Source organism: Euleptes europaea, chromosome 5, assembly GCF_029931775.1.
Source record: "Euleptes europaea isolate rEulEur1 chromosome 5, rEulEur1.hap1, whole genome shotgun sequence".
In the NCBI taxonomy this organism is placed as follows: Eukaryota; Metazoa; Chordata; class Lepidosauria; order Squamata; family Sphaerodactylidae; genus Euleptes; species Euleptes europaea.
In genome coordinates this window covers 45,022,887-45,047,855 of record NC_079316.1, presented here as the reverse complement: position 1 = coordinate 45,047,855, position 24,969 = coordinate 45,022,887, and the positions used below count along the sequence as shown (strand labels likewise).

Here is a 24,969-nt window from a genome sequence, read left to right as displayed (position 1 = left end):
GTGGCTGCCTTTGATGCTTCCCTACGCTCAAGCAATTTTGGCTATCCATTTTTCTAAGCCCTCAATGTCAGCACTACCCTCCTCTCCCTTGCTTCCTCTGGCACTACACTCTATAAAGTCCACTCTCATGGGTAGCTGGGAGAAGTCAAATTCTTTGCCCTTCTTCCCAAGCTGAGAGGCAGATCCAGAATTTATGCTATCCAGTGTGCTGGGAGCAGCTGAGCGGGTCACCCGTAAGGTATTGCTGTTGGGAAAGAGAGAATAAATTACATGCATACCTGTTTGAGACTTGCACTTTTAGCACTTCAGCATACAATCCACATCACTTTTAGACAGATCCATGCTCAACTGATTATATAGAGGGCCCCAGTTCAGGAGAAGGGTTACCATTCTAGCTCACAGAGTCATGGCCAACACTTACGCAGATCAGTGATCAAAAGTAGCCAATCCAGAACCAACTTTTTTTCAAAAAATGGCCATATAATCAATCATGACAATGCCCATCCTTTATCCTCTGCCTGTGCCCTAATATAACTTAAAAATGTAAATGTGCAATTCCAGTGAAGGCAAGGAAGTATTCTGTGAACGTCATACAAGCCAGCTTTTGAAGCTGAAACCCCTTGTGAGAATGCGTTATAGCACCTCCTGCTGTTTTTCTTCAGTACAGGTGAAGATGCTTAATATGTGTACATAAACTAGAGATCTGTAATAAAAATTATTTGTATTCATGCAATATTACATATGCATAATGTTATGCTCTTAAAAGTAAGGCCCAGGTATGTTTGGAGTGCATGATTAAGCAACTTGGCTGAACTAAGCAGGTCTAGGTCTGGTTACTACCTGGATGGGAGATTCCTGCAGAATTCTACATAAGCACCCTTGAGTTCCATAATGGAAGAAATGTTGAGTATAAATGGAACAAATAAATAAATGTAGTAACTTATATGGGTTTGTAAAATTTGGTATCTGCAGGACAATTAGTGGTTTTGCAAGGAGGGAGGTAATGCATCAAGGTTGTTACAATAGGGGGCACATTGATCTAAGCTTCTGCTTTCACCAGTCAGTACTCAAAGTCTACTCTTTTGAAAGTCAAAATATAGCTCTAAGAATGTGATTTGAAAATTGCTAGATCCATATCACCTGAGAGTTCTGCAGCTTGCATTCTACAGATTTCTACATGCTGAACGCTAGTTATATTACTGCCACCTGCTGGACACTAAAGGAAATCAGCAGTAATGAATCTGTTACCCCAACGAAAAATCATTAACTTGAAATTGTATTTTTGACCTCACAGTAACCAAATTTAGTCTTAATCACTGTAATATTTTCAAAGTATTAAAACATAAACTAATTTGATTAAACTGACTTCTGTAATGACATTCATATAATCCTTTTCATCACTACATGCAACAGGCCAGGAAATTGCCACTAGGCAATACACTATTGCCCGTAGTATTTCTCATGGCAAAAAAACGAACTCATCCTTTCTTCTCTTTCTACCATCCAATTCCAATGAACAGGGAAGTATAAAAATAACAGGGCAGAGACAACAGATGTGGATTAAAGCTCACCATATAGTTGAACCTTAGGAGAAACACCTTAATGGCAACAGCAGTTGCATGATAGAATCAATTACCTAGGGGTATGGTGGGCTCTCCCTCACTGAAGGTCTTTGAACAGAGGTTAATCGGGCATTTGTCGGAGTAGCATTATCTTTGTCATCTCCCGATTAACCAGGGGTATGGACTGCGTGGCCTATAAGGCCTCTTCCAACTCTACGACACTGAAAAAGGAACACAAATGACAAGCCAGCTGCTTTAACTTACAGTTCTTTTTCCAGCTGCTGCTGTATAAGTTTGGAGGATTTTGCCATTGTGACATCTAAGGAAGGAAGAAAATATGTTCATATTAACTATACAGTATGTAAAACAAAGAATGCAACATCTGTGGCTTATTTTGGCACTGAAATTTTCAGAGACGTCTACAATTTCTTGTATTTTCTGAGGCAGGGTACTCCTACTTACACTGCTGTTTGTTCAAAGACATATTGGGCATCTTTATAAAAGGAAACTGGCAGAGAGACTAGTGAAGGCTCCAAGGAAGAGAATAAAACTATTTTTATCCTTGTAAACAAGGCCAAAGGGCCAGGCAAGAGAATGGATGACAGCACACATAACCTCCACATAATTCTCTGAATCCATTCATGTTCCCAGGCTAAACAGAAATCACAGGCCACATTCATTAGGCCTGGTGTCATATTTCAGAGCTCCGTTTCTGGGGCACACAGACTAAGGCCAAAGGATCAATACAAACAGGCAAGCACTCTAATCCAGCTGTATAACCCAAGTGCTGAAAAAAGCAGCTGCTTACAGACATTCTCATGATAGTGCTTACTTTCATGTCACGGAGGTAACGTGCAAAGGCCTCTGTACTGCTCTGAAATTTGGGAAGAGAGCCTTCTCATTTTTGCTTGCAAAGAATCTTGTGTATTTATATGGTTCACTGTACAAAATTTGCACCAACCATTTCTTACAGCATGTGGGCTTTACCCTACTCCTCACATGTAGGACTGTGCTTCAGCTGCAATGGCAAAATTTGACAGATGAAGCCAAGAAATCAGGCTATTAGATGCTAAATAAGGCCCATTTTACATATTTTGTAGCCAGACTGTTCTTGCTATGGTTTTCTACCATCTCTTGCTTTGTTGAAGCCTGGATAGATTATTGATCAATTTGGATGGGACGTACATAGAGTCTCCAGGCAAGAGAGGTTAGAGGAACATGGCACATTCTAAGAATCTACAACCAACCTACAAAAGACCATTATTTTGTTTCCAAGGGATGGAAGTAGATTCTCACTGTTTGCAGGGATCCATTCCTAGGATCACCATGAAAGGCAAAAACTGTGATTATTGGGATGCAGGGAGTCTGCTGCTTCCCAGTGGCAAAACAACCACATTCCCCACAAAATGTAACCATTATGATGATGGCATGGTGGGAATAAAAACTGACAAGAGACTGAATTATGTGTTCGGACCACGTAAATGAAATTGTGAGTCAAGAATCTGCAAATGGTGAGATTCTACCCTATCCATTACCTTGCTTGTTGCAAGCTATTAGCAGGGGAGGAGCATTTTTCAGCACCACACTGTCAGTCAGGACCTGGTACAGGAATTCTGCCACATCCTTCATCTCCCGCTGGAATGTTATGCTATCCACCACAAACACAACCGCCCTGCAAAAAACAAAACAGCAAATGGCAAATAGCACAGACTACTAGCAGGCAGCCTCAGATCCAAGTGAAAAACTGACTTTGCATGAAGAGTGTTTATCACAGTAGCCCAGCAGTCACTCAAGTCTGATGTGTTCATGTCATATTAAGAGGACTAAGGTAGGACATGTTCATGTCATGTTAAGAGTTTTAATGCTGCTCCACGTGAGGATTCTGCTTTAGCATGTTTAATAGATTATTTCATGACTGTTGTATTTTACTGTCACACTATTTGTACTGAAGGTCTTTGGGATCAGCAAAAATGGCAGCTGTACTTTGTTGCCTTAAGAGAATGAATTTCAACTTTACAGGAGGTTCCCGACCAAAGCCACCACACAGACAGTTCCACATTCCTCAGTGCTACAAGGGCCTGATTGAATTAGCAGATGATCGGTGGAATATAGCCCATTGCATTCTCCTCTCTCTACACCATCACAGGCCTCTCTGGACCCCCTTCTCAGATGCCCCTTTTTCTTCCTAGTGTAAGCCACTATTTTTACCATTTCTGCCCAATGAACCAGCTTATTTTTTTCACTTACATATTGAGTCCAGCAGCACACACTTTCATTTTCCAAGCAGCTGATACAACTTAAGTGGTCTCAGACAGGTGAACTGTGTAGTGTGGCTGATGCTGGAAAAACTGCCAATTCCATATGTGCCTCTGGACCCCAGCTATACAGGTATTCTCCCATCTCAATCCCCACTTTGAATGGTCTCAGGAAGGTCTTAAGTGTTCCCACCAAAATGAGGGATAGAACATGAACAATGGTTATTTGGAATTTCCCAGAAAAGGAATGGCAATACTGTCTGCGTGTTGCACAGGCCTGCTCTTTTATAGTCAGGTTTCTGAAGTGGCTTCTGGCCCTCCCCAATTTCCTCCATCTATCCTTAACCCTCTTCAAAGAAGCTCTTGCAAAGAAGCACACCCTGCTGCCTTTCTTCCCCCATCCAACAGTTTAAAGCAAGTCTGGAAGATGCCTTATATTCATGTGATACCTAGATATGACCCGCCTCTTCAGCTTCATCATCCAAGATCATGCTGGTTACAGTATGAAAGGGGAAAAGCCCCCAAAACAACCATCTGTCCGGTAATTACCTAGCTGCAGCCTTGAACCTGTCCAAGAACTGAAGCCGCAAGCTCTCGTGTCCTGGAAGGTCAATTAAAGTCACGCTTGAGTTCTGTAGAAGAAGCAGTAACATTCTGATAAACATTTAACAGACAGCCGTGGCTGTTTTGTACTAAAGGCCTCAATTGGCACCTGTAACCTATTAAGCTGATAAATGATGCTAACTCTTTCAAAAAGATTCAATTTTTGTTTGTTCCAAACACAGACAGCACTATTTTATATCTACATTATAGACATAGGGAAGGTGATAAGTTGTTATAAGTGGACTCATTTAATTTTGTGTACCGTATGACAGATCTCAAAAGACCAATAATTTATTTATTTATTTAGATTTTTAACCTGCCCTCAATCCCTGGCCGAAGTCGGGATCAGGGCGACTAACAGCAATACTCGATACATAAAACTAATAAAACAATATAGAATACAATATAAATAAAACAATTAACATTAAGATTCAGCCAACACACTAATTAAGAAGTAGATGGCACAAATTTATTAGGGAATAGTAATCCACCACAGGCCTGGAAGCAGTCAGGCCCCCCACCTTTTAATTAGAATAATTATTTGGTAATAAACAAGATAATTTGGGACCAACAGTACAACCAGGAACGATCATCGGGAGATTTTGGATGAGCTGCCACCAATATGCAGATGACACTCAGATCTTTCTTACACTTCCAGCAGATCTCCATCCACTCCAACCATCTTCAATGGCCCTGCTTCAGGTGCTCCTGCCAACTGAAGCTAGATTGGTGGCAACCCAAGAAAGGGCCTTCTCAATCATGGCGCCAAAACTCTGGCACATTTGTCCGTCTCCCTATGTTGTCTTCCACCAGCAGTTGATGATTTTTTTTGTTTCATTTGGTGTTCCTCCAGTAACTTTTATGGACCCTCCTCCCTAGTTGTGTTGTATTTATATGTTTACATGTTTTTTACTGAACTGTATAAATATTTTAGAGCGCCAGCATGGTGTAGTGGTTAAGAGTGCCGGACTCTAATCTGGAGAACCGGGTTTGAGAATCCCCACTCCTCCACATGAAGCCTGCTGGGTGACCTCGAGCCAGTCACAGTTCTATCAGAACTCTCTCAGCCCACAGGGAGGAAGGCAATGGCAAACAGCTGTAACTTGATGACACTTTCCACCACATAAATGTTTTAAATGCAGTTTTAATGTCTTAAATGTTTGGATGTTGGCCACCTGGGGAACCATATTTGGGAGGAAAGACAGCATGGAAATCTTTTAAATAATTTTTTTTGAAAATGCTGACATAACCACTCTTGGAGTTACTAGACTGTACATCCCAATCAACTGTACTGCTTTATCCAACAGATGTACACATATTGAAAAGACTAGTTACCAGCTTTGTAGAAGCAGTTATAGCATGCGACAGACTACTAGGATATGAATCTCTCAGAACAAACATGACAATACCTAAACAATATTTATCTGAACAAACAGAAATCAGCACTGAAACAGAGAAATGAACATCCAGTTGCAAAGTGATGACTTTTCACAGCATTTCAAACATTAAACTCATGATGCAGTTGCTTTTAGTTTAGCACAGCACATCTATCAGAAAAGCTACAGCCTTGCAAAAAATAGAGATTAACTGTTAATACCTAGCAATCTCATCACTAGAGGCATATTTCTCCATAATTAAACCACAAACAGCCAGTCTCTTGAGATGCAACAGTATAAGATTGGTTCACACTTGCCAGTAGCCTCTAAATGAGCACTTCGATTGCATATGGGACCAGCGACAGGCTCCATTCACACAGATGTGCCATTTATATGAACTGGTGCTTCCATAACTGTATACATGTTGTATACACAGCCACTGCTCGTTGAACAATTGTAAGGGCTCACCACAAACTGCAAAAGCAACATATATAAACCCCTCCAACATATATAACCCCCACTCCAAATTAAGGTACCAACTCATCAGCAGGACTCTGTGCGCTCCTGAGGCATTCATGTGGAGGCTACAGACAAGTATAAAAAACATAAAGATCCCCTGTGCAAGCACCGGGTCATTCCTGACCTATGGGGTGACATCACATCCCGACGTTTACTAGGCAGACTCTGTTTTTACAGGGTGGTTTGCCAGTGCCTTCCCCAGTCATCTTCCCTTTACCCCCAGCAAGCTGGGTACTCATTTTACCAACCTCGGAAGGATGGAAGGCTGAGTCAACCTTGAGCCAGCTACCTGAAACCAACTTCCACTGGGATAGAACTCAGGTCATGAGCAGAGCTTGGACTATAGAACTGCAGCTTACCACTCTGTGCCACGGGGCTCCTCAAGTATAAACCAACCTAATTATTGGTCTCTACCACGAATACAAGTTTACAGAGAAAACATGAGTCATCCATTTATTTTGTGCTTTATGTAAGCCTCCCAATTAATTTATGTGCATTTATAGAAAAATTAGTATGTGCTGTCACATCACTTTCATAAATGTTGAATATAATTTTTAACGGATAGTGATCAAACAATTATCAGAATAACTGCTTTTGAAAGATCTGTGTACATAATTCAAAAGAAATATGAGCACACAGGCAATTAATATTAGAGAGAAATATGCTTCTTTGACAATTTAAGCTTTGCCTCAAGGAATGAAAAGTAAGATGGACTGAGGTATGTTTGTCTTTGGATAAGTGACATATCCTTCTCTAAACGGTTACAGATGCCAATTGTTCATTACAGCCTAGGACAGGGATGGGGAACCTCAGGCCCGGGGGCCGCATGGACATTTTTTGTGGCCCTTGGCATTTCCGGGAACCCTGCCGCAAAGGCGGGGCACAGGGCGGCCCTCCTTGAGGGTGTTCCTGGGGCCACGGCTTACAGGGGCGCTGTAGCACCCTTTGGACCTCCTCTCCCCGACTGTCGGTTGTTGGTCAGCAAGAGGGGAGGGATGCTTCCCAAAGGCTGCCCCCTACAGCCGCGGCGTGCAGGAACACAGCAGCACATTGTAAGCCCCTCTCGCTGCCTGTTGGCTGTTGAGCAACAGGGAGAGGGGAGGCCGGCAGCTCCTGGCGGCAGAGCTTGCATGCGGGAGCCGATCGGGCTTTGGGGGGGGCTTTTATGGACTCTGGGGGGGAGGGGATGGAGACTGGGCCCGGTTGCTCGGGGCTCCCTGCGCCATCGTGTGTGTGTGTGTGTGTGTGTGGGCGGGGGAGGTGGGGAGGCTGGGGCCCAGTCACGTGGGCCGGCATGCGCAGGTGTGTGTGTGGGGGGGAGGCTTTCCTCTCTTCCTCTTTTTCTGTCACTCTTTCTCCTTTCTCTCCCTCTCTTTCTCCCTCTTTTTCTGTCTCTTTCTTTGTCTCCCTCTGTCCTTTACTTTCTTTTCCTCTGTCTTTTTCTTTCTTTCTCCCCCTCTCTCCATTTCTTTCTCCCTTTCTCTCTCTTTCTCCCTCCCTCCCTTTTCCTTTTTCTCTGTTTTCCTTCCTCCCTTCCTCCCTTGCTGATCAACTGCAGGCTGCGCCCCCCTGGTGCCTCATTTGCTGGGGCCCACCACTTGCGGGGGGAGTGGGGGCACCCTGCAGGCCTTCTCTGTGTGGCCTCCCCTGGGGTTGCCAACCTCCAGGTGGTGGCTGGAGACCTGGCAACCCTAGCCTTCCCCCCCACACCGGGAGATCTACACCTGATATGGCCCCCAAAAGATGTTATAAATGTGCAAATGGCCCTTGGCAGGAAAAGGTTCCCCACCCCTGGCCTAGGAAGAGAGAAGAATATTACAGACAACAAAACATTAAGCTTACTTACCTTGTCATTCTTAACTTTGTATAAGGCAGAATTATCTGTTATGGAAGTCTGTGTATTTTGGAAGTTGGCTGTTGACAGCTATTAAAATTTAAAAAACAGAGAAATGAAATGTTCCAGAATTATTAACAATCTAAACCCCAGCAAAAAAGTTAAAGGCATTTTGATTTCAAATATTTGCCACTGAATTTAATGTAAGCATTTAACAAAAACTGAACTACAAAGGAACAAACCACAGGCAGCCTAAGTAGCTAGAACACTTCTTTCACCAACATATTTGCAAATACATGTCATATCTACATTTAATCTAAGCTGCCCATTGTACAGCTACATTTAAGCTGATTATTTTTAACAACTGAGTAAACTAAACTTCTATTTAAACGTAGATATTCACTTGCATAAACAACAACAACATTTTAAAATACAGCACAAAGTTAGTGGATAAGGTATGTTCATACTTTATCTCAGAGTGCTTTACAAACAAGATGGAATTAATATAAACAGTTTTCTAACAAAAAGTGAAGGAAACGACAAAATACTGAGCTGGAAAACAGCCTAAAAGATTCAATATTGAGAAAATAACTTACATACCCTAACAAACATAAGTGTTTTGCCTGAGTCACAGAGGCCCACTAGAAGTACCGCTCTCCGACTGCTCTTCCTGGTCTGGATAAATTTCAAAATCACTACAGTAAAAGAGATTAAAAAGCTAAGAGCCTGTTTTTTGCTCACACCCAAGACAACTCATATTTTGCCACACAGAAAAAAAGTTGTTTTATATACACAATCTCTAATTATGGCCACAGCTAAATCTACTTCAAGTAGAACTTAACTTTTTTGGCACATCTCCCCAGTACATACATCTTGATCCCAAAAGTTAACTTTCCAGAGCATTTATTTGTGTGTGTGAAGTGCCGTCAAGTCTCTTCCGACTCATGGCAACCCTATGTCCTCCAAAATGTCCTCCAAAATGTCCTATCTTTGACAGCCTTGCTCGGATCTTGCAAATTGAGGGCTGTGGCTTCCTTTATTGAGTCCATCCATCTCTTGTTGGGTCTTCCTCTTTTCCTGCTGCCCTCAACTTTTCCTGGCAACTGCCCTCAACTTTTCCTGGCATTATTGTCTTTTCCAGTGACTCTTGTCGTCTCATGATGTGACCAAAATACGATAGCCTCAGTTTAGTCATTTTAGCTTCTAAGGTCAGTTCAAGCATTTATTTATTTATTTAGCCTTTATTTATTCAACCTATTTATAAATTGCCTTATCTCCAACACATGCAGGGCAGCTAACAAAACAGCAACAAACACACACAAAAATTAACACAAATACTATTAATATTTCTAGTACAGCTTGCTTCTTTCTACTTTCTTGATAACTATTTATTTGTATTCACCTTATAAGTGCCTTCCTTATCGTTAAACCTCATGCCTAGCTAGAGAGAGCGGAGTAATATGCAACAAAAAAGTGTATGTTTTGTTACGATGAAACCTCACACAAATTCAGTGTTTCCTGATTTCTTGTTTGGACCAAATGAAAAGTGGATAGACAGCTGGTCTCTGCAATGTACTTCTGAGCTAGCCTTATACAAGTCACTCAGTCTCTCAGCCCATCTGCTCTATAATAATACTGATTTACATGGAGTGGGGGGCACAGAGATTAAGACATATATTTCTGCAATCCTGGGGAAATCTTAGCATTGCAAGAAAATAAAAAAGGTCTTATCAAATGGTGGGCGAGGGTAAACTCCTCTACATACCATAACAGCTGGGTCTACACACACACAGACATGGGGAGGGGAACCAAAGGTGCAATTTTTGGGTTCTTATAACAATCCCAAATAGCACTTGACAGCAGGTGTGAGGGGGCAGCAAGGGCAAGAACAGGTGGAAAAGGGAGATGGGGAGAGAAAGAAGGTGGTGGTGGGGGGCAAACAAGATCAGGAAGGGTACAGGTGTGGGAGGAGGAGAAAGCTCACAGCTGCCAGAAGGCTAAGAACAGGAGCGTGGAGCATCCACACAAAGGCTGGATAGCTCAGGTGAAGGGATGGGAAGGAAAAGTATCATGGGGCATGCCTGTGGTTGTCAGATGCAGGGGAGCAGCCAGCAGGCGAGGGTTGTGATCTACAGATCCTGCTTGTGATCTGGCTGTTGGACAGAAGGTGCTGGACTAAGTGAACCACTATCCTGATCCACCAATGACTACCCCTTTTGTTCTCTGAAGGACTAATGGGGGCGTATAAACATGAGACGACAAGAGTCACTGGAAAAGACAGTCATGCTAGGAAAAGCTGAGGGCAGCAGGAAAAGAGGAAGACCCAACAAGAGATGGACGGACTCAATCAAGGAAGCCACGGCCTTCAATTTGCAAGATCTGAGCAAGGCTGTCAAAGATAGGACATTCTGGAGGACTTTCATTCATAGGGTCGCCATGAGTCAGAAGCGACTTGACGGCACTTAACACACACGCACATGATAATGAAAAATAAAAAAGAAAATATTTTGAATTATAAGGATGTGTCACTGGCCACCAAGACTAGACTAATTCATGCCATCGTATTCCCTATTACTATGTATGGGTGCGAAAGCTGGACATTGAAGAAAGCTGATAGGAAGAAAGTAGATTCCTTTGAAATGTGGTGTTGGAGGAGAGTGTTGCGGATTCCGTGGACTGCCCAAAAAGACAAATCAGTGGGTTCTACATCAAATCAAACCTGAACTGACCCTAGAAGCTAAAATGACTAAACTGAGGCTATCATATTTTGGTCACGTCATGAGATGACAAGAGTCACTGGAAAAGACAGTCATGCTAGGAAAAGTTGAGGGCAGCAGGAAAAGAGGAAGACCCAACAAGGGATGGATGGACTCAATAAAAGAAGCCACAGCCTTCAATTTGCAAGATGTGAGCAAGGCTGTCAAAGACAGGACATTTTGGAGGTCTTTCATTCATAGGGTCGCCATGAATCAGAAGCCACTTGACGGCACTTAACACACACACACACACATATACTCTGAATAGGGAGCAAAACGAGGGAAGCAGATTCCTGCCTTCTGGCCAGAAGCGACTCTGCGCCTTGGCTAGCAGAGCGAGATAGTCAGCTACCAAACAGGCGGCTCTTTTCCCTTAGCACGAAGGCGATGGGAGAAGCCGCACCTGCAGGATGCCTGCCTGCCTACCTGTCACGCCGCTGCTAAAGAGACCGCTCAGGGCTCTCCCGTCAGCCGCGACTCCCCCCTCCCCCCTCCGGCCTGACGAAGCCCGACGCGCCAGGCAGCGCCGAGACTCACGCAGACTGAGGGCCACGACGACCAGCGCCACCAGCACCGACAGCGGCACCAAGTCCGCCACGAGCAGCGGCGCGTCCAGCGGAGGAGGCGCCGCTTCTCGCGCGGCTGTCACTTCGGCGGCTTCCATCGCTTCCGGCAGCCCGCTGCGACGCGCGACGCGGCGGGAGACGTGTCCTTTGCGGGAGTCGCCCCTTCCGGTCTGCGTGCCAATTGTGCGCAGTGGCTGCTGGGATTTGCAGTCTTCTGACGGGGGCTTCATGGGAGCTGTAGTGTTCGTTCTTGTGGTCCGTTGGCGACGTCTACGACAGTGGAGCGGTCCGCTCACGCGCGCGCCCGTTGGTGTGAGTGGGTTCAGTCTCGTGGGAGTCCCTGCCTAGTAGTTCTGAAACCAGCTGCTCCTATCCAGTGCCGGATTTAGGTATAAGGTCAACAAGCTATAGCTTAGAGCCCCACTCTCTTGGGCCTCCCCCAAAAATTTAAAGGGAAAAAAAAACTGGATGTACATTTCCAAAATATAAGCTAAAAAACAAATAAAATTAAACCTACGTACAGCAACAGTGTTTTGTGTTGTGTAGGCTCCTATGATGTAAGTAATGGGCCCTAACTGTATTTCAGTTCAACAATTACTTTGATAAAATACATATTTTATTATGTGCAAATGGCTTTAGATACCTATTAGATCCATAAATTACCATATCGCATATATTCAACACAAAAAACAGCGACAATTTGTTGTTGACAAAGGACAGCTGGATATATAAAGGGCCCCATTACCTTCAATAGCTTAGGGCCTCATCAAACCTAAATCCGGCCCTGCTCCTATCCGTGTATCTCCTTGTTAATGAATAGATGTTTTAGCCCACCTGTCTTCTGCAGGAACCTGATAAAGTACCCTAGTCCTGATCTACAAGCGAAAACGGAATAGTGAAGTTCTGTGTGAGTTGGAAAGGAGCAGTTTGAATGACTAGACCGGGGCGTTGAACCTGGAAATTTTGTGGGTGGAGCCTGAGGAGGGCAGGGTTTGGGGGGGGAGGGACTTCAATGTCATAGAGTCCAATTGCCAAAGTGGCCATTTTCTCCAGGCAAATGATCTCTCTCAGCTGAAGATCAGTTGTAATCACAGATCTCCAGCCACTATCTGGAGGTTGGCTGTACTAATCATGGGACACCTCCATCTACAAAAGCCATGTGGGACAGGTTCTGTAGTAAGTAGGGGGATTGGCTGAGCAAAAAAGTAGGCTGGATCAAACCTGTAATCGTTAGGGACCATTTCAGCCTGACCTCAGCAACAAGACCTCTCAACATGTGGTCTACGCTAATAATCAACCATAAAATAATATTATATTAGTTAATTAGATAACTAATTATAACCAGATGCAGTAGTCTTTATCCTATGTAATCAAGTGCTATTAATGATGGCAATGATAACATTGTCAAGAGATTACTATTAACTACATAGGGTCAAAGTCCCATTAAGCTTCAAGTCGCAGAGAATACTGAGATTTTCCCAGTAGTGAGTTAGTGGGGGAAATTCTGTTTCTTTCAGTAGGCTTTGGTTTAAAACCATGACCGTTAGTAAGCAGAAGCAAAAAGTAGGTTCTACACATGTTTAGAAGTACATCCCACCCTATCCAGAGGAACTTGTTTCCAAGTAACTATGTTGCCCTGGGCCTGGATGGTCCAGCTATCCCAATCTCATCAGTAGGGTTGCCAACCTCCAGGTAATAGCAGAAGGTCTCCTGCTATTACAACTGATCTCCAGCCAATAGAGATCAGTTCACCTGGAGAAAATGGCTGCTTTGGCAATTGGACTCTATGGCATTGGAGTCCCTCCCTTCCCCAAACCCTGCCCTCCTCAGGATCTGCCCCAAAAACCTCCTGCCAATGGTGAAAATGGACCTGGCAACCCTACTCATCAGACCTCAGAAGCTAAGCGGGGTCAGCCTGGTTGGTACTTGAATGGGAGACTACCAAGGAAGTTCAGGGTTGCTATGCAAAGGTAGACAATGACAAACAGTCTCTGTTCATCTCTGCCTTGAAAACCCTGTGGGGCCTCCATAAGTCAGCTGTGACTTGAGGACATTTCCACCATGTTAGGATTATTGTCTCAAAGAAGACTGTTTCATTGATTTCAACAGATCTCTGTGTGTAACAGAAGATGGTGTGTAAGGACATTCTAAAATTTGGAGGTGGAAGAACAGTCTGTGGTATTTCAGGTGGAAATCCCACTGTTGAATGGTCCCTTATGTATCCAAAATCCCTTCACACAGAAAATTAGTACAGAACAAAGATGGCTGGGACAGAAGCTTTCTTCTTCATGTGGCAGATATCTATTTAAACGGATTTTTTTCAATACCCAGGCCGCATTAATAAATGACAATCCCCACACACCGTCTGTAGTGGTACAGCCCATTCTACCCCCTCAAGACATTTCAACCCAGTTCTGTTCCTGGTGAGTTAGGCCTTCGCCCCAATGGAAACCTAAGCACTGAAAAACTTGCCTCTGACCAAAAAAGAGAACAAGACAACAATATATATGTTTAAACAATGGTCATGACTTTATTGAATATGGTGTTTTTTAGAGGGGCCAGCCTTATGTCCCCCACAATTTAACTCAACGTGAGCTGCAGGCCCAGAGGCAGCAACGCATGATGAAGGCAGTGCAGAGAAGGCAAAAACCCAGTTTCCCCTCATTGCCAATTGGGGGTTCAACAAGGAAAAATTCCTTCTCGGCTCCAATTCAGGCAACCAGCTAAGCCTGCACTGTCTGGTTAAATGGTGGGTGGGGCATTCTTTCAGCTTGACTGGATGCAATCTAGTCAAGAGAGACTATGCCTTGTGGGTAAAGATGATCAAGTGTATACATTCCTGATCACTTTTTTATATATAATTCCTGCCTTTTGGGTGTTCTGGATGGGCCTGGCTCCACCCAACACATTTTATTTGTTCTAACAACATTCAAATAGATGCACCTGGGTGATTACCAAGGGTCAGGAAGAAAGATGGCTGAAGCTTTGTCCCAAGTGGGGAAAATCCACAGCAGAAACTAGGATTTTCAAACCAAAACAGTGCGACCACAATCTTCTGTAGCATCCCTATTTGTCAGGTATTCCTAGTTTTCACAGAAAGAGTAAATCATGTCTGAATGCTTCTCCGTGCTTTCTATACAGAAAACTGGATGCCAAGGGCAAACTGTGTGTGTGCAAACAAGAGGCCTGTTGTTGAGTCAGGATAGGTGTCGTTTTCCATTGTCCTCTATTGGCACTCTCCCCATTCTTGCCTTGAATTGGAACCTGCACATAAAAGGAAAAGGACTAATGTGAGATCGGGGATGGTGGTGGTTGTGCACAGATATTTTGCTCTGTGTGGCCAATGGGATACCTTTGCATTTGGGGTAGCCTTAGGGTTGGCAATCTCCAGGTGATGGCTGGAAATTTCCCACTATTACAACTGATCTCCTGGCAACAGAGATCAGTTCTCCTGGAGAAAATGGTTGTTTTGGAAGGTGGACTATATGGCATTATACTCCATTGAAGTCTCTCCCCAAACTTCGCCCTAAGGCTCCAACCCCAAAATCGCCATGAATTTCCCAACCCAGAGCTGACAACCCAGGGGAGCCTCCACCCTATATCGTGCTCATTCCAAGCATAACTCGTAGGGCTCCCAGGACTTTTGTCTTTAAGATATAGCAAAGGAAAAATGACCGGGAAACTGGGGTGTGGCTGCAAGGACAGCCTCCCATCCCTGATCACCTCCACCACACTTGCTGCTCTTCCATAATGTGGGCATGCCATTTCATACCTTCACATGGAATGCACCTGGCTCTTCAGAGGGAATTGTAATGATATTTACCACCACTGGTTCTTGTCATGTCAAGGGGATCCTGAAATCTAATATCCCTCCACAACTCCCTTGTCCTCTTCTGCATTTTGGATCTGACAAGAAGAATGAGACTATGAGACTTCCTGTGTTGCATGAGAATTAAAGAGGATGGACAGAGAATACATAATGCTCATACCTTCAGTGGCACATGTCCTCTCTTCTTGGCCACATGCACTTTAATGTTGGCTGGAGCAAAAGCATGAACAGCAGGGAAATCCCAGCAAGGTGAAGGTCTGCTGCAAGGCCTGTTACTTACCCCAGTCAAGCAGTTGTCAGTCAGGATGTCGTGAACTTCTCTGTGAACCTGTTCAACAGGTGGAATTAACTTGTTCAACACAATCAGACTGTGAACTGATCAGAGATATTTTTGAATTACAACAAGCAACTTGAACAGCTGCTGAATGCTCAGTTTGTAATTGCTTTTGTGTCAGAAGCTGACTCACAGCTGATCAGGGTATCTGTTAGGAGTGGGGGTTCTTATCTGCTGATAAGAAAAATAGCTACATGGTGAAGTTGCAAAAGGGAGCTCTTCCCTCCTTTCTAAGCTGGGCAGGGTCAGAAGCAATTCTTTGGATCTCTGCATTGCAAAAAAGAGAGAGAAAGAGCTTGTTTCTCTTCCCTCTCTGCCAAACTGGACCAGGACAGAAGCAATGCTTTTAACGTTTGCATTACAAAAGGGAGAGGAGAAACATCAACCCCCTCTGCTGTATTGCAGCAAGCTTGGGAAGAAGCAAAGTTTCCAGGATGGAAGATCAGAAGAACCCAACTTCTAGTGGATCAGCTGGGGGTCAGCTCCAGTTTCTCCCCTCCTACATTTTTTTTTGCTTGGTATAGAACAAAATTTCCCAGGTAGGAGCTGAGAAGCTAACCCCCAGCTGATGACTACTGGCAGCATCTTCCTGCAAATATCCATGAACAGGCTGTGAACAGCCAAAGAGCCCGTTGATTAATTGGCTGCCTGATCATAGGCAAATAAGGAGTGAGCTGAACTGGCCAGTGTTTGAGCATCTCCAGTCATCAGACATGCAGGCACATGGTGGGTCAGGCAGGACAGAGGAGTCTGAATTCTACCAGGTAACCAGAAGATTGGAAATGACACAGCAGAACCCACTGAGGCCAGACCACAGAGTCACTAAGGTCAGGACCCACAGAAGGGAAGACCGAGGCTAGTCAGAAAGAATGCCTTCTTTCCTTTACATCTGGCTTGTAAACGGGTTCCTTGTTTAGAGGGTACCAACCTAGCCATGCTGGTCCATGCTCCTACAACCTCCATGTTGACTACTGTAACATGGTCTCCGTGGGGCTGCCACACTTTTCCACTGTTTCCATGCCTCCTGGCCTCAAAGAGGCTGACAGTCTCTGTGGTGTGCCCAGCTGCCACCTATCCAGTTGAGCACCCGGCAGCAGGCTTACAAGGTCATGTTGTTTGGATATACTGTAAAGCAGCTCAAGGAAGGCAGCAGCCATCTCCTCAGTCTGGTCAGGAGGTCCATAGCAGACTCCAACCACAATATTGTTTGGCCTTCCTTCCCTTATCCTTGCCCAGATGATTTCCACTGGGCTGTCACTTGCCTCCTCCAGTATTTCCTGACAAGCAAATCTTCTCCTCACATACAGAGCCATTCCACCTCCTCTTCGACCTTTTCATATTTTTCTTGAACAACTCATACCCATCCTCTACTACATTGCAGTCAAGGGAATCATCCCACCAAGTCTCTGTAAAACCTGCTGCATTAGCAGCTCAAGTTTTTCCTTCTTTACTGCCCAAGCTTTGGCTTTGGTACATAGGCACCTGAAGCCCTGCACTTTCGGCTCCATTTGATCAGGCCCTTCCAGGTGGGCCTCTGCTGTTTGCTCTCCTTCATTGAAATCCCTATGTTGGTTGTCTCCTTCCCCTTGTGATGTCAATTTAAAGCTTTCCTGATTAATCTCCACAGATTTCTGCCAAATACATTCTTCCCCGACCTTGACAGGTGAAGTCCATTTCATGCTATTGCTCGTAGGCCATCTTCCAGAAAAACTAGCCCATGGTCCCAGAATCCAAATCACTCCTGCCGGCACCACCAACGCAGCCAGAGGTTCACCTCTTCTGTTCCCATCACATTCCTCTTCCTTTGACAGGAGGGATCAAAGAGAACACCACCTATGCTCCCATTCCCTTCAGTTTCCTCACGAGAACTTCATGGTCAGCCTTGATGCTTGTGATGGTGTTCACGCCATGTCATTCGTTCCCACATGGACATCACAAATGGGTAATGATCTGTAAGTTTGATCAGTTTTGGCATCTGGTCTGCAATATCTTTAATCTTTGCCTCTAGTAAACAACACACCTTTTAGGCTAGGGGTCAGGCCTCAATACATGGTACTCCATACCCCTCAGCAGAAACCAACACTCTCCTTTCCCCTCCAGTGCCATTTCTTCATATGCCCATGCCCTCCTCACTCTGTCTTTCTGGTCCTTGTGGTTCTTCCTCTGCCAGTGTTTCCGTCTCTGTCACCACTGCAAGGGCCTGGAATCAATTCCCGAGTTCCAACGACACTAAGTGCCGTCTCACTCAACGCTTTCAGGTCCATGTTGTAGCACTCAGAGAAGGTTCATTAGGGCAGTCAACCACTCTGCTGTCTCTTTGACCAGCCTCCCTACCTCTTTGCAGAGCCTCATGGCTTCTGTTAATCAAATCCTCCCCTTCCTTGATCTCATGAAGGGTAGCAGTCCATTCCTTCAGGCTCCATATCTTCTAAGAGCCCAATAGTCTTATACTTTTGACAAGTGAAGTCCATGTTGTCCTCAGGGAGGAAAACAAACATGGAGCATTCCTGCAGGTGAGTGGAAATGGGCCTTGAGCATTCATCATCACCTTCCAAGTGGATTCCTTCACCCTAGGATTTTCTTGGTATGCTGATCTAACCTGAAACTTGCAGAACTGACCAAATGTCTTCCTTGCCAGCAGCTCTGACCCGTGCTTCTTCTCCCAGCCCAGCTGACTCAGTTCTCCAAAGCTATTGTCAGAATGTGGACCTAAAAGGGACAAGAGATCCTTGTGACATTTTAGAGACTTTAAAGAGTCAGAATGGTATTGATCCATTATAAGAAAACTTGTAATAATGCAACCAAACCCTTTCATTGCTGTCTTAATATGGGCGGGGGGGGACTAAAGATGTAACTGCCAAGTAAAATGATAGAGAGGAACTGGAGGAATAAATAGAAAGAGATATGGACCATATTCATCCTATATGAATGAAACTTATTTACCAAACGACTTCTTGGATAATCCAAGGCTGTAATTGATATCATCTTCTATAAACATAGGAGAAGGTGTATAGGTCCAACTGTGGGGGGGATCAGTGGAGGATTAGGGATCCATTCAACAATAGACAAATACAGATGCAGAAGAATTTTGTACGTTCACACAGCACTAGGCCTGTCTGCTGCCGCACCAAGACCGGCCTTGTTTTTCTCATCAGCTGCTCCATCATCACTGCCTCACCTGGCCTCCCTGGACTTTCCTGGCTCCGCAGCAGGCTGGCTGAGTCTCATTTGTTGCCAGCCCTGCTGCCAATACTCCCATTGGACTGCTTGGCAGGAGTGGCCCAGGGCCTGTTCCAGCTCTCAAGGTGAGTGCGGGGTTGCTGACCCCAGACACAGACCTGAAAAAGGCAGAGATCCATCAGTGTCAAATGGGAAGGCCAAGAATGACGGTGGTTATGTGACGTCTCTGACTGACAATGCCACAGAGTGACAATGGGGGACAAGATTTGCTTTGTCTAGAGCTCTCAACAAGGGGTTTGGTCCTGTCCATAGCTACAGCTATCCTTCTTGCGGCATGTGTATTGTACTGGACTGTAGTTGCCAAATCCGGGTCTTCTGCTCCCTCCATCCCTGTTTTCCCTCTGGATCTTCAGTATGACTTTGATCTTGGAATGGTGCATGGCTTTGAAAAGATGAATGAGTAGGTTAAGAAAGGCAGCAGGACTATGCCATTGCCAGTGGAAATGGCTTTGACAAGGCACCACCATAATGGAATAAGAAAAGTGTAGCATACTTACAAGGGGGTCAAAACACATCTAAATACCAGTCTAAATCCCAAGAGCCTCCAAAGCTATTGCCAGAATGTGGACCTGAAAGGGACAAAAGATCCTTGTGACAGTCTTAGAGACTCCCCAACTTTAAAGGTGTCAGAAAAGTATTGATCCATCATAAGAATACTTGTAAAACAAATAGACCTTTGTCATAACATCCACGATTCTTACACTGTCTTATTGCTGCCTTATGGTTCTTGAACCTAAGATGAAAAAAACGAAGTTGTAACTGCCAAGTAGAATGATAGGGAGGCTTTAAAGGAATGAACAGAAAGAGATATGGACCATATTTAACCTATACAAATGAAAGCTATTTACCAAATGTCTTCTTGGATAATCCAAGGATGTAATTGATCATCTTCTTCTATAAACAGAGGTGGTTTATAGGTCCAATGGTGTGTGTTTGGGGGGGGGGATCAGTGGAGGACTGGTGATCCATTCAATAATAGACAAATAGGGATGCAGAAGATTTGTACAGGTTTGCTGGTTTGGTTGAAATTTTGCTTATTCAAATTAATTTTTACATTGGGTACCAAAATGTGTCTGGCAAACTGTCAGAAGTACTGACACCTGATGTTCATGGAAATGAAGTTTAGAAGTAGCTATTTTTCCTACAACCTCAGTTATTCTGAGTGTCCATTCCTTTGTTATGTTGATGACTGAGAATGTCACCTGATGTTTCTCGGTGAATGTTAACTATTAGTAGATAATCCTTTGATGATAACCCCCCTCTGAAGATAATTTAAGAACCAGGAGACATTACAACCATGTGGAAAAACAGTACATGGTGGTGCAAAACAGGCATGAAAAGACACAAAGCAGTTCACTAACATTTTGCAAAATGGATGCATCGAGGGGTTTTAAAAACTAATTCAGGCAAGGAGAATTTTCACACCATGAACACAGGTGGACACTAGAAGAATTGAAAGTTTACTAACTGGTACAGTGTACCTGTTTGTATCCTGTTAAATAATAGGCAAGAAGATATCTTATACTTACCATAGGATGTTATATTTACCATAATGGGATATGATGACAAGAGGATGAATGTATTGAAAAGGATCGTGGAAGAAATGGAAAAAAAAACAGAAAGTGAGCACATGGGCAATCCTAAAGAGATTGCCTTTAAGAGAAAGAGAGAGGAGATGCAGCTCTCTCTGAGTGCCTGAAGGACACTAAGCTGTACTCAGAAATCATGAGCTTTTCCAGTGTGCACTATTATGATGTGTGATGACACGTAGCATTGTGGACAATTGCAGTTGCTTGCCTCATTGTGACCTGTGGAGAAACCCTCACTGGCATATGCAGGACTGAAGTATTTCAGGAGCTATATTTGGACAATTGGGGGTGAGGGGGGAGAAGCAGGCAGAAATAGGAAGATTAGCAGCCCTAACACACATGTTCACTTAGAAGGAACTCCCTCTAATTTCAGAGAGACTTACTCCATCAGACAGTAACTGTTCTGTACCAGCTCAGATGGTCCTTAACAGCCAAAGCCTAGCCACAGAGGCAGAACCATGGCAAAATGGACTTAGAAAGTGCCTTCCCCCCTCACACACACACACACCCGCGTTCGCTGGCCCCGCGTGATTGGGCCCCAGCCTCCCCCACACACACACACACGGCAGCGCACGGAGCCCCGCACGACTGGACCCCAGTCTCCATGCCCTCCCCCCCAGAGTCCACAAAAGGCCCCCCCGAAGCCTGATCGGCTCCCGCATGCATGCTCTGCCGTTGGGAGCAGCCAGCCTCTTCCCCCCCCTCTCGCTGCTCAACAGCTGACAGTCCAAAGAGCCCCACAGTGCGCTGTAAGCTGTGGCCCCAGGAACACCCTTGGGGAGGACCAAGGTGGTTTGCCATTGCCTGCCTCTGCATAGTGCACATGGACTTCCTCAGTGGTCTCCCATCCATATACTAACTAGGGCTGACCCTGCTTAGCAGCCAAGATCTGATGTGATTGAGCTAACCTAGGTCTTGGGGTGTACCCAATGAAACAAAGTAATCCCACTTAATCACATGATAAAATGTCCAGCATGTTTTGACTACCACCATGCCATCGTTATAGTCATTAAATGTGGAGGGCTTTTTCCCCCCACTGTAAGGTAGTAGACCCGTGCCACCGAGTATTCACCATTTGCAGTGATCTGCAAATTTCCTCTTTCCCTCTTCCTGTCAGCCACCATATCCACAACTTTCCCTACTGCCTTCTGTCCTTATCACCCATCAACAAACCTACCTTTTTTATCTGCCTAGCAGATTTTTACCCATATTTATTTATTTCATTTATGCCACACCTTTTCTATAATGGGTACCCAAAGCACCTTCCATCAATTCAACAAGGATACACGCAGAGTTCTACAACTGGATAACAAAGATGAGAAGCATGCATACTTGATGGGAGATACACTTCTGGATAGCAGTGTGTGTGTGAACAAGATCTTGGGATACGGGTGGACTATACGCTGAATATGAGCAGTCACTGTGATGCAGCGGCAAAAATGGCGAATGCAGTTTTGGGGTGTATCAACAAGGGCATAACATCCAAACCGCAAGATGTCATAGTCCTACTGTACACCGCATTGCTCAGGCTGCACCTGGAGAACCGTGTGCAGTTCTGGAGGCCTCACTTCGAAAAGGGCGTGGACAGAATGGAGCAGGTGCAGAGGAGAGCGATGAGGATGATCAGCCCTACAAGGAAAGGATGAGGAACTTGGGAATGTTCAGTCTGGAAAAGAGGAGGTTGAGGGGGGACATGGCTGCTCTCTTTAAGTATGTGAAAGGCTGTCACTTAGAGGAGACTGTCACTTAGAGGGAGCTGTTCCTGTCCGCAGCAGAGGATAGGATTTGCAATAATGTGTATAAATTACGGGTGGAAAGGAAATAGCTGGACATTAGGGGGGGGAAATTACAGTAAGAGTTGTTCAGCGGTGGAATTGGCTTCCTAGGGCGGTGTTGAGCTCCCCTTTACTGGCAGACTTCAAGCAGCAGCTGGACGAACACTTGTCAGGGATGCTGTAGGCTGATCCTCCATTGAGCAGAGGGTTGGACTAGATGGCCTATATGGCCCCTTCCAACTCCATTATTCTAAATGTAGTAACAAATAAACTGTTGGAATCCTGAGTAGACATAGAAGATGGTGCCGATTTTCAAAGGTTTCTCCATGTAAAGAATAAGCCCAGCAAAGTAGAAAGCTAATACCTTAGGAAGAAGAGTTCGAAGTCAGCCTTCTATGCTAGTCTTATGCACAGAAATATTTTATATAAGGAACAATTCAAAAGTCCACCTACAATCTGAAGTAGTACCATCCATTTTACCACCTTATTCTGCTGCATGTGTAAGTTAGGCCTTAAATTCAGCACTATTTCTGAATCAGGTGCATTATCTCTGCCATTAGCTCTACTTAAAAAGTTGTGTGGCATCTGAAATATTAATTTATTTAAAATATTTGTGATCTGCAAACTTAGTATATTGAACCCAGAGACAGTTCTATTCCTTGTAGAACTTCATACTCTGTGCCTTCAGTGTATTAATGGTTTTAATATAATTCTGGTGAGGGTATAGTAAGCCAACATGGTGGTTAGAGTGTCAGACTAGGACCTGGTAGAGAAAAGCGGGGTATAAAAACCAACTTTTCTTCTCCTTCTCCTTCTTCTTCCCTGCCCCTCCGCAAACTCCACAATCACCAGGCACCAGCCCCAAATAGCCAGTTTCGTGTAGTGGTTAGTGCTGGACTGGGATCTGAAAGAACCAGGTTCGAATTCCATGGAAGTTTGCTGGGTGACCTTGGGCCAGTCACATACTCTCAGCCTAACCTGCATCACAGGGTTGTTTGTGAGGATAAAATGGAGGAGAGGAGAATTACATAAGCTGTTCTGGATCCCCATTGGGGAGAAGAGTCAAAAGTTGCACTAGGCATACCCAAGATCTGAAGTAGTTCTTTTTGGAAATACAATGTCTAGTGCACAAAGATTGATTAAAGAAAGGAAGATCAGCAGGGGGCAGCAAGTGTGAGAGTTGGATAGATAGAAAGGTTGTGATCCTTCTCCCTTCTCTTCCTGTGTTCTTGTTTGTTCCTATAATGCACCCCTCCTCTTCCTTCTTGTTACAGTGAAAGAGAGGAGTAACAGGCCGCATGTTACCCTGTTAGTTATGGACCCTAGATAGAAATAAGCCTGTCTCTCAGTCGTTTACCAAGTTTGTGATTTCTGAATACACTCACTTTGTTTAGTCCTTAATCAGACTCAGGATCATTCTTAAGAAAAACTCAATTTCCTTCATGGTAGCAGAGGATGGTTGTGGATTGATCTCTGAGTAAAAGAAAGGGCTCATGAGAGGCAAGATAGCCGCCTACAATAATCAGCATGCTGCTGTGATAGAAAGACTGAATGAACAGAACTACTTAATTTGGAAAGCCCATATGCAGACTCACCTCATGGAGCTGGGAAACTGGAGTGCGATAAAGGATCCAAGACCAGATGCCGAGGTAGAAAAGCAACGCATGTGGGACGAGCATAATGACAAAGCAAAAGGAGTCCTGTTCAAAGGTTTGGAAGACAGGGACATTTTGAGGGTGATTCATTTTGATAAAGCTAAAGAAATCTGGGAAGAAGTTCAGAAACTTTATACAGATACCTCTCTGAAAAGTAGAATGTTTTTGCAAAGAAAGTTATTCTCCATCAGAATGAGAAATGATCAGCTTGCGTGCACATCTGAAAAATTTTCTGAATTTAGTGCAGCAGCTCCGCTCAGCTGGAAAAGACTTTCTTGATGAGGATTTGATAATACTGTTGTTAAGTCTGCGCCCAGAGTATGAAAATTTTATAAACCAAGTTGAAACTAAGAAAGACTTAACCTTGAATCAAGCAATAAGTATGCTGGAAGAGTATAATAGATACAAGGAGTTTAAGAACTCAGACAGGGGGTGTGAACTGAAAGATTGTGAGTGCTGTAAATTTACAGCAATGAGTGCTGTAAAATTAAAAAAGAAAACTGAAATCATATGCCATCAGTGTTGGAAGCGTGGACGTATTAAAATAAATTGTCCTTTCTTTAAACAAGGAAATAATTTCTCCAAGAAAGAAGAAGAAAAGGGGAATTTCTCATATGAGAAATCAAAACCTCCAAAGAAATGTTTTGTGCTGGTAGAGAAAGAATCCAGTAATCAAGTATGGCATATAGATTCTGCATATACTGCACACATGACAGGAAACAAAAACTTCTTTGAAATATTAAAGGAAGAAAAAAGGGAGCTACTGCATGTTGCTGATGGCAGGACTGTAGAAATAGCAGGTGTTGGGTCAGGGATTTTAAGATGCAAACTTCCAAATGAAGAAATTCAAGAAATCCTAATAACAAAGTGTTTTTATGTGCCAGCCTTTAACCTGATTTATGTGAGTGTTCTTACTGAAAAAGGCATGAATGTGTCTTTTGGAAAAGAATGTGTTATTGAAAAGGACAAAGAAATAATTGCAATAGCTAAAAAAAAAGATGGACTGTATGTTCTGGAAACATGCGAGCAAGTAGCAAGCTTTGCCAATGCAAAGGAAAGTTGCAAGCAGAGAGATT

At 44.1% G+C, this 24,969-nt stretch overlaps 1 protein-coding gene across 1 annotated transcript in view; it reads right to left on the bottom strand.

The window, feature by feature from the left end:
- The window catches only part of LOC130478271 (ovotransferrin-like), a 65,316-nt gene continuing 40,347 nt past the window's right edge, over positions 1 to 24,969 (bottom strand). Inside the window, exons 16-24 of the mRNA XM_056850421.1 lie at positions 18,234 to 18,343; positions 16,563 to 16,705; positions 11,443 to 11,720; positions 8,750 to 8,844; positions 8,162 to 8,239; positions 4,367 to 4,449; positions 3,098 to 3,234; positions 1,827 to 1,881; positions 1 to 244 (exon numbers count right to left, since the gene is read on the bottom strand). Of these exons, the coding sequence (XP_056706399.1) occupies positions 28 to 244; positions 1,827 to 1,881; positions 3,098 to 3,234; positions 4,367 to 4,449; positions 8,162 to 8,239; positions 8,750 to 8,844; positions 11,443 to 11,720; positions 16,563 to 16,705; positions 18,234 to 18,343 (1,196 nt within the window). The 3' untranslated portion in view covers positions 1 to 27. The remainder of the gene's footprint in view (positions 245 to 1,826; positions 1,882 to 3,097; positions 3,235 to 4,366; positions 4,450 to 8,161; positions 8,240 to 8,749; positions 8,845 to 11,442; positions 11,721 to 16,562; positions 16,706 to 18,233; positions 18,344 to 24,969) is intronic.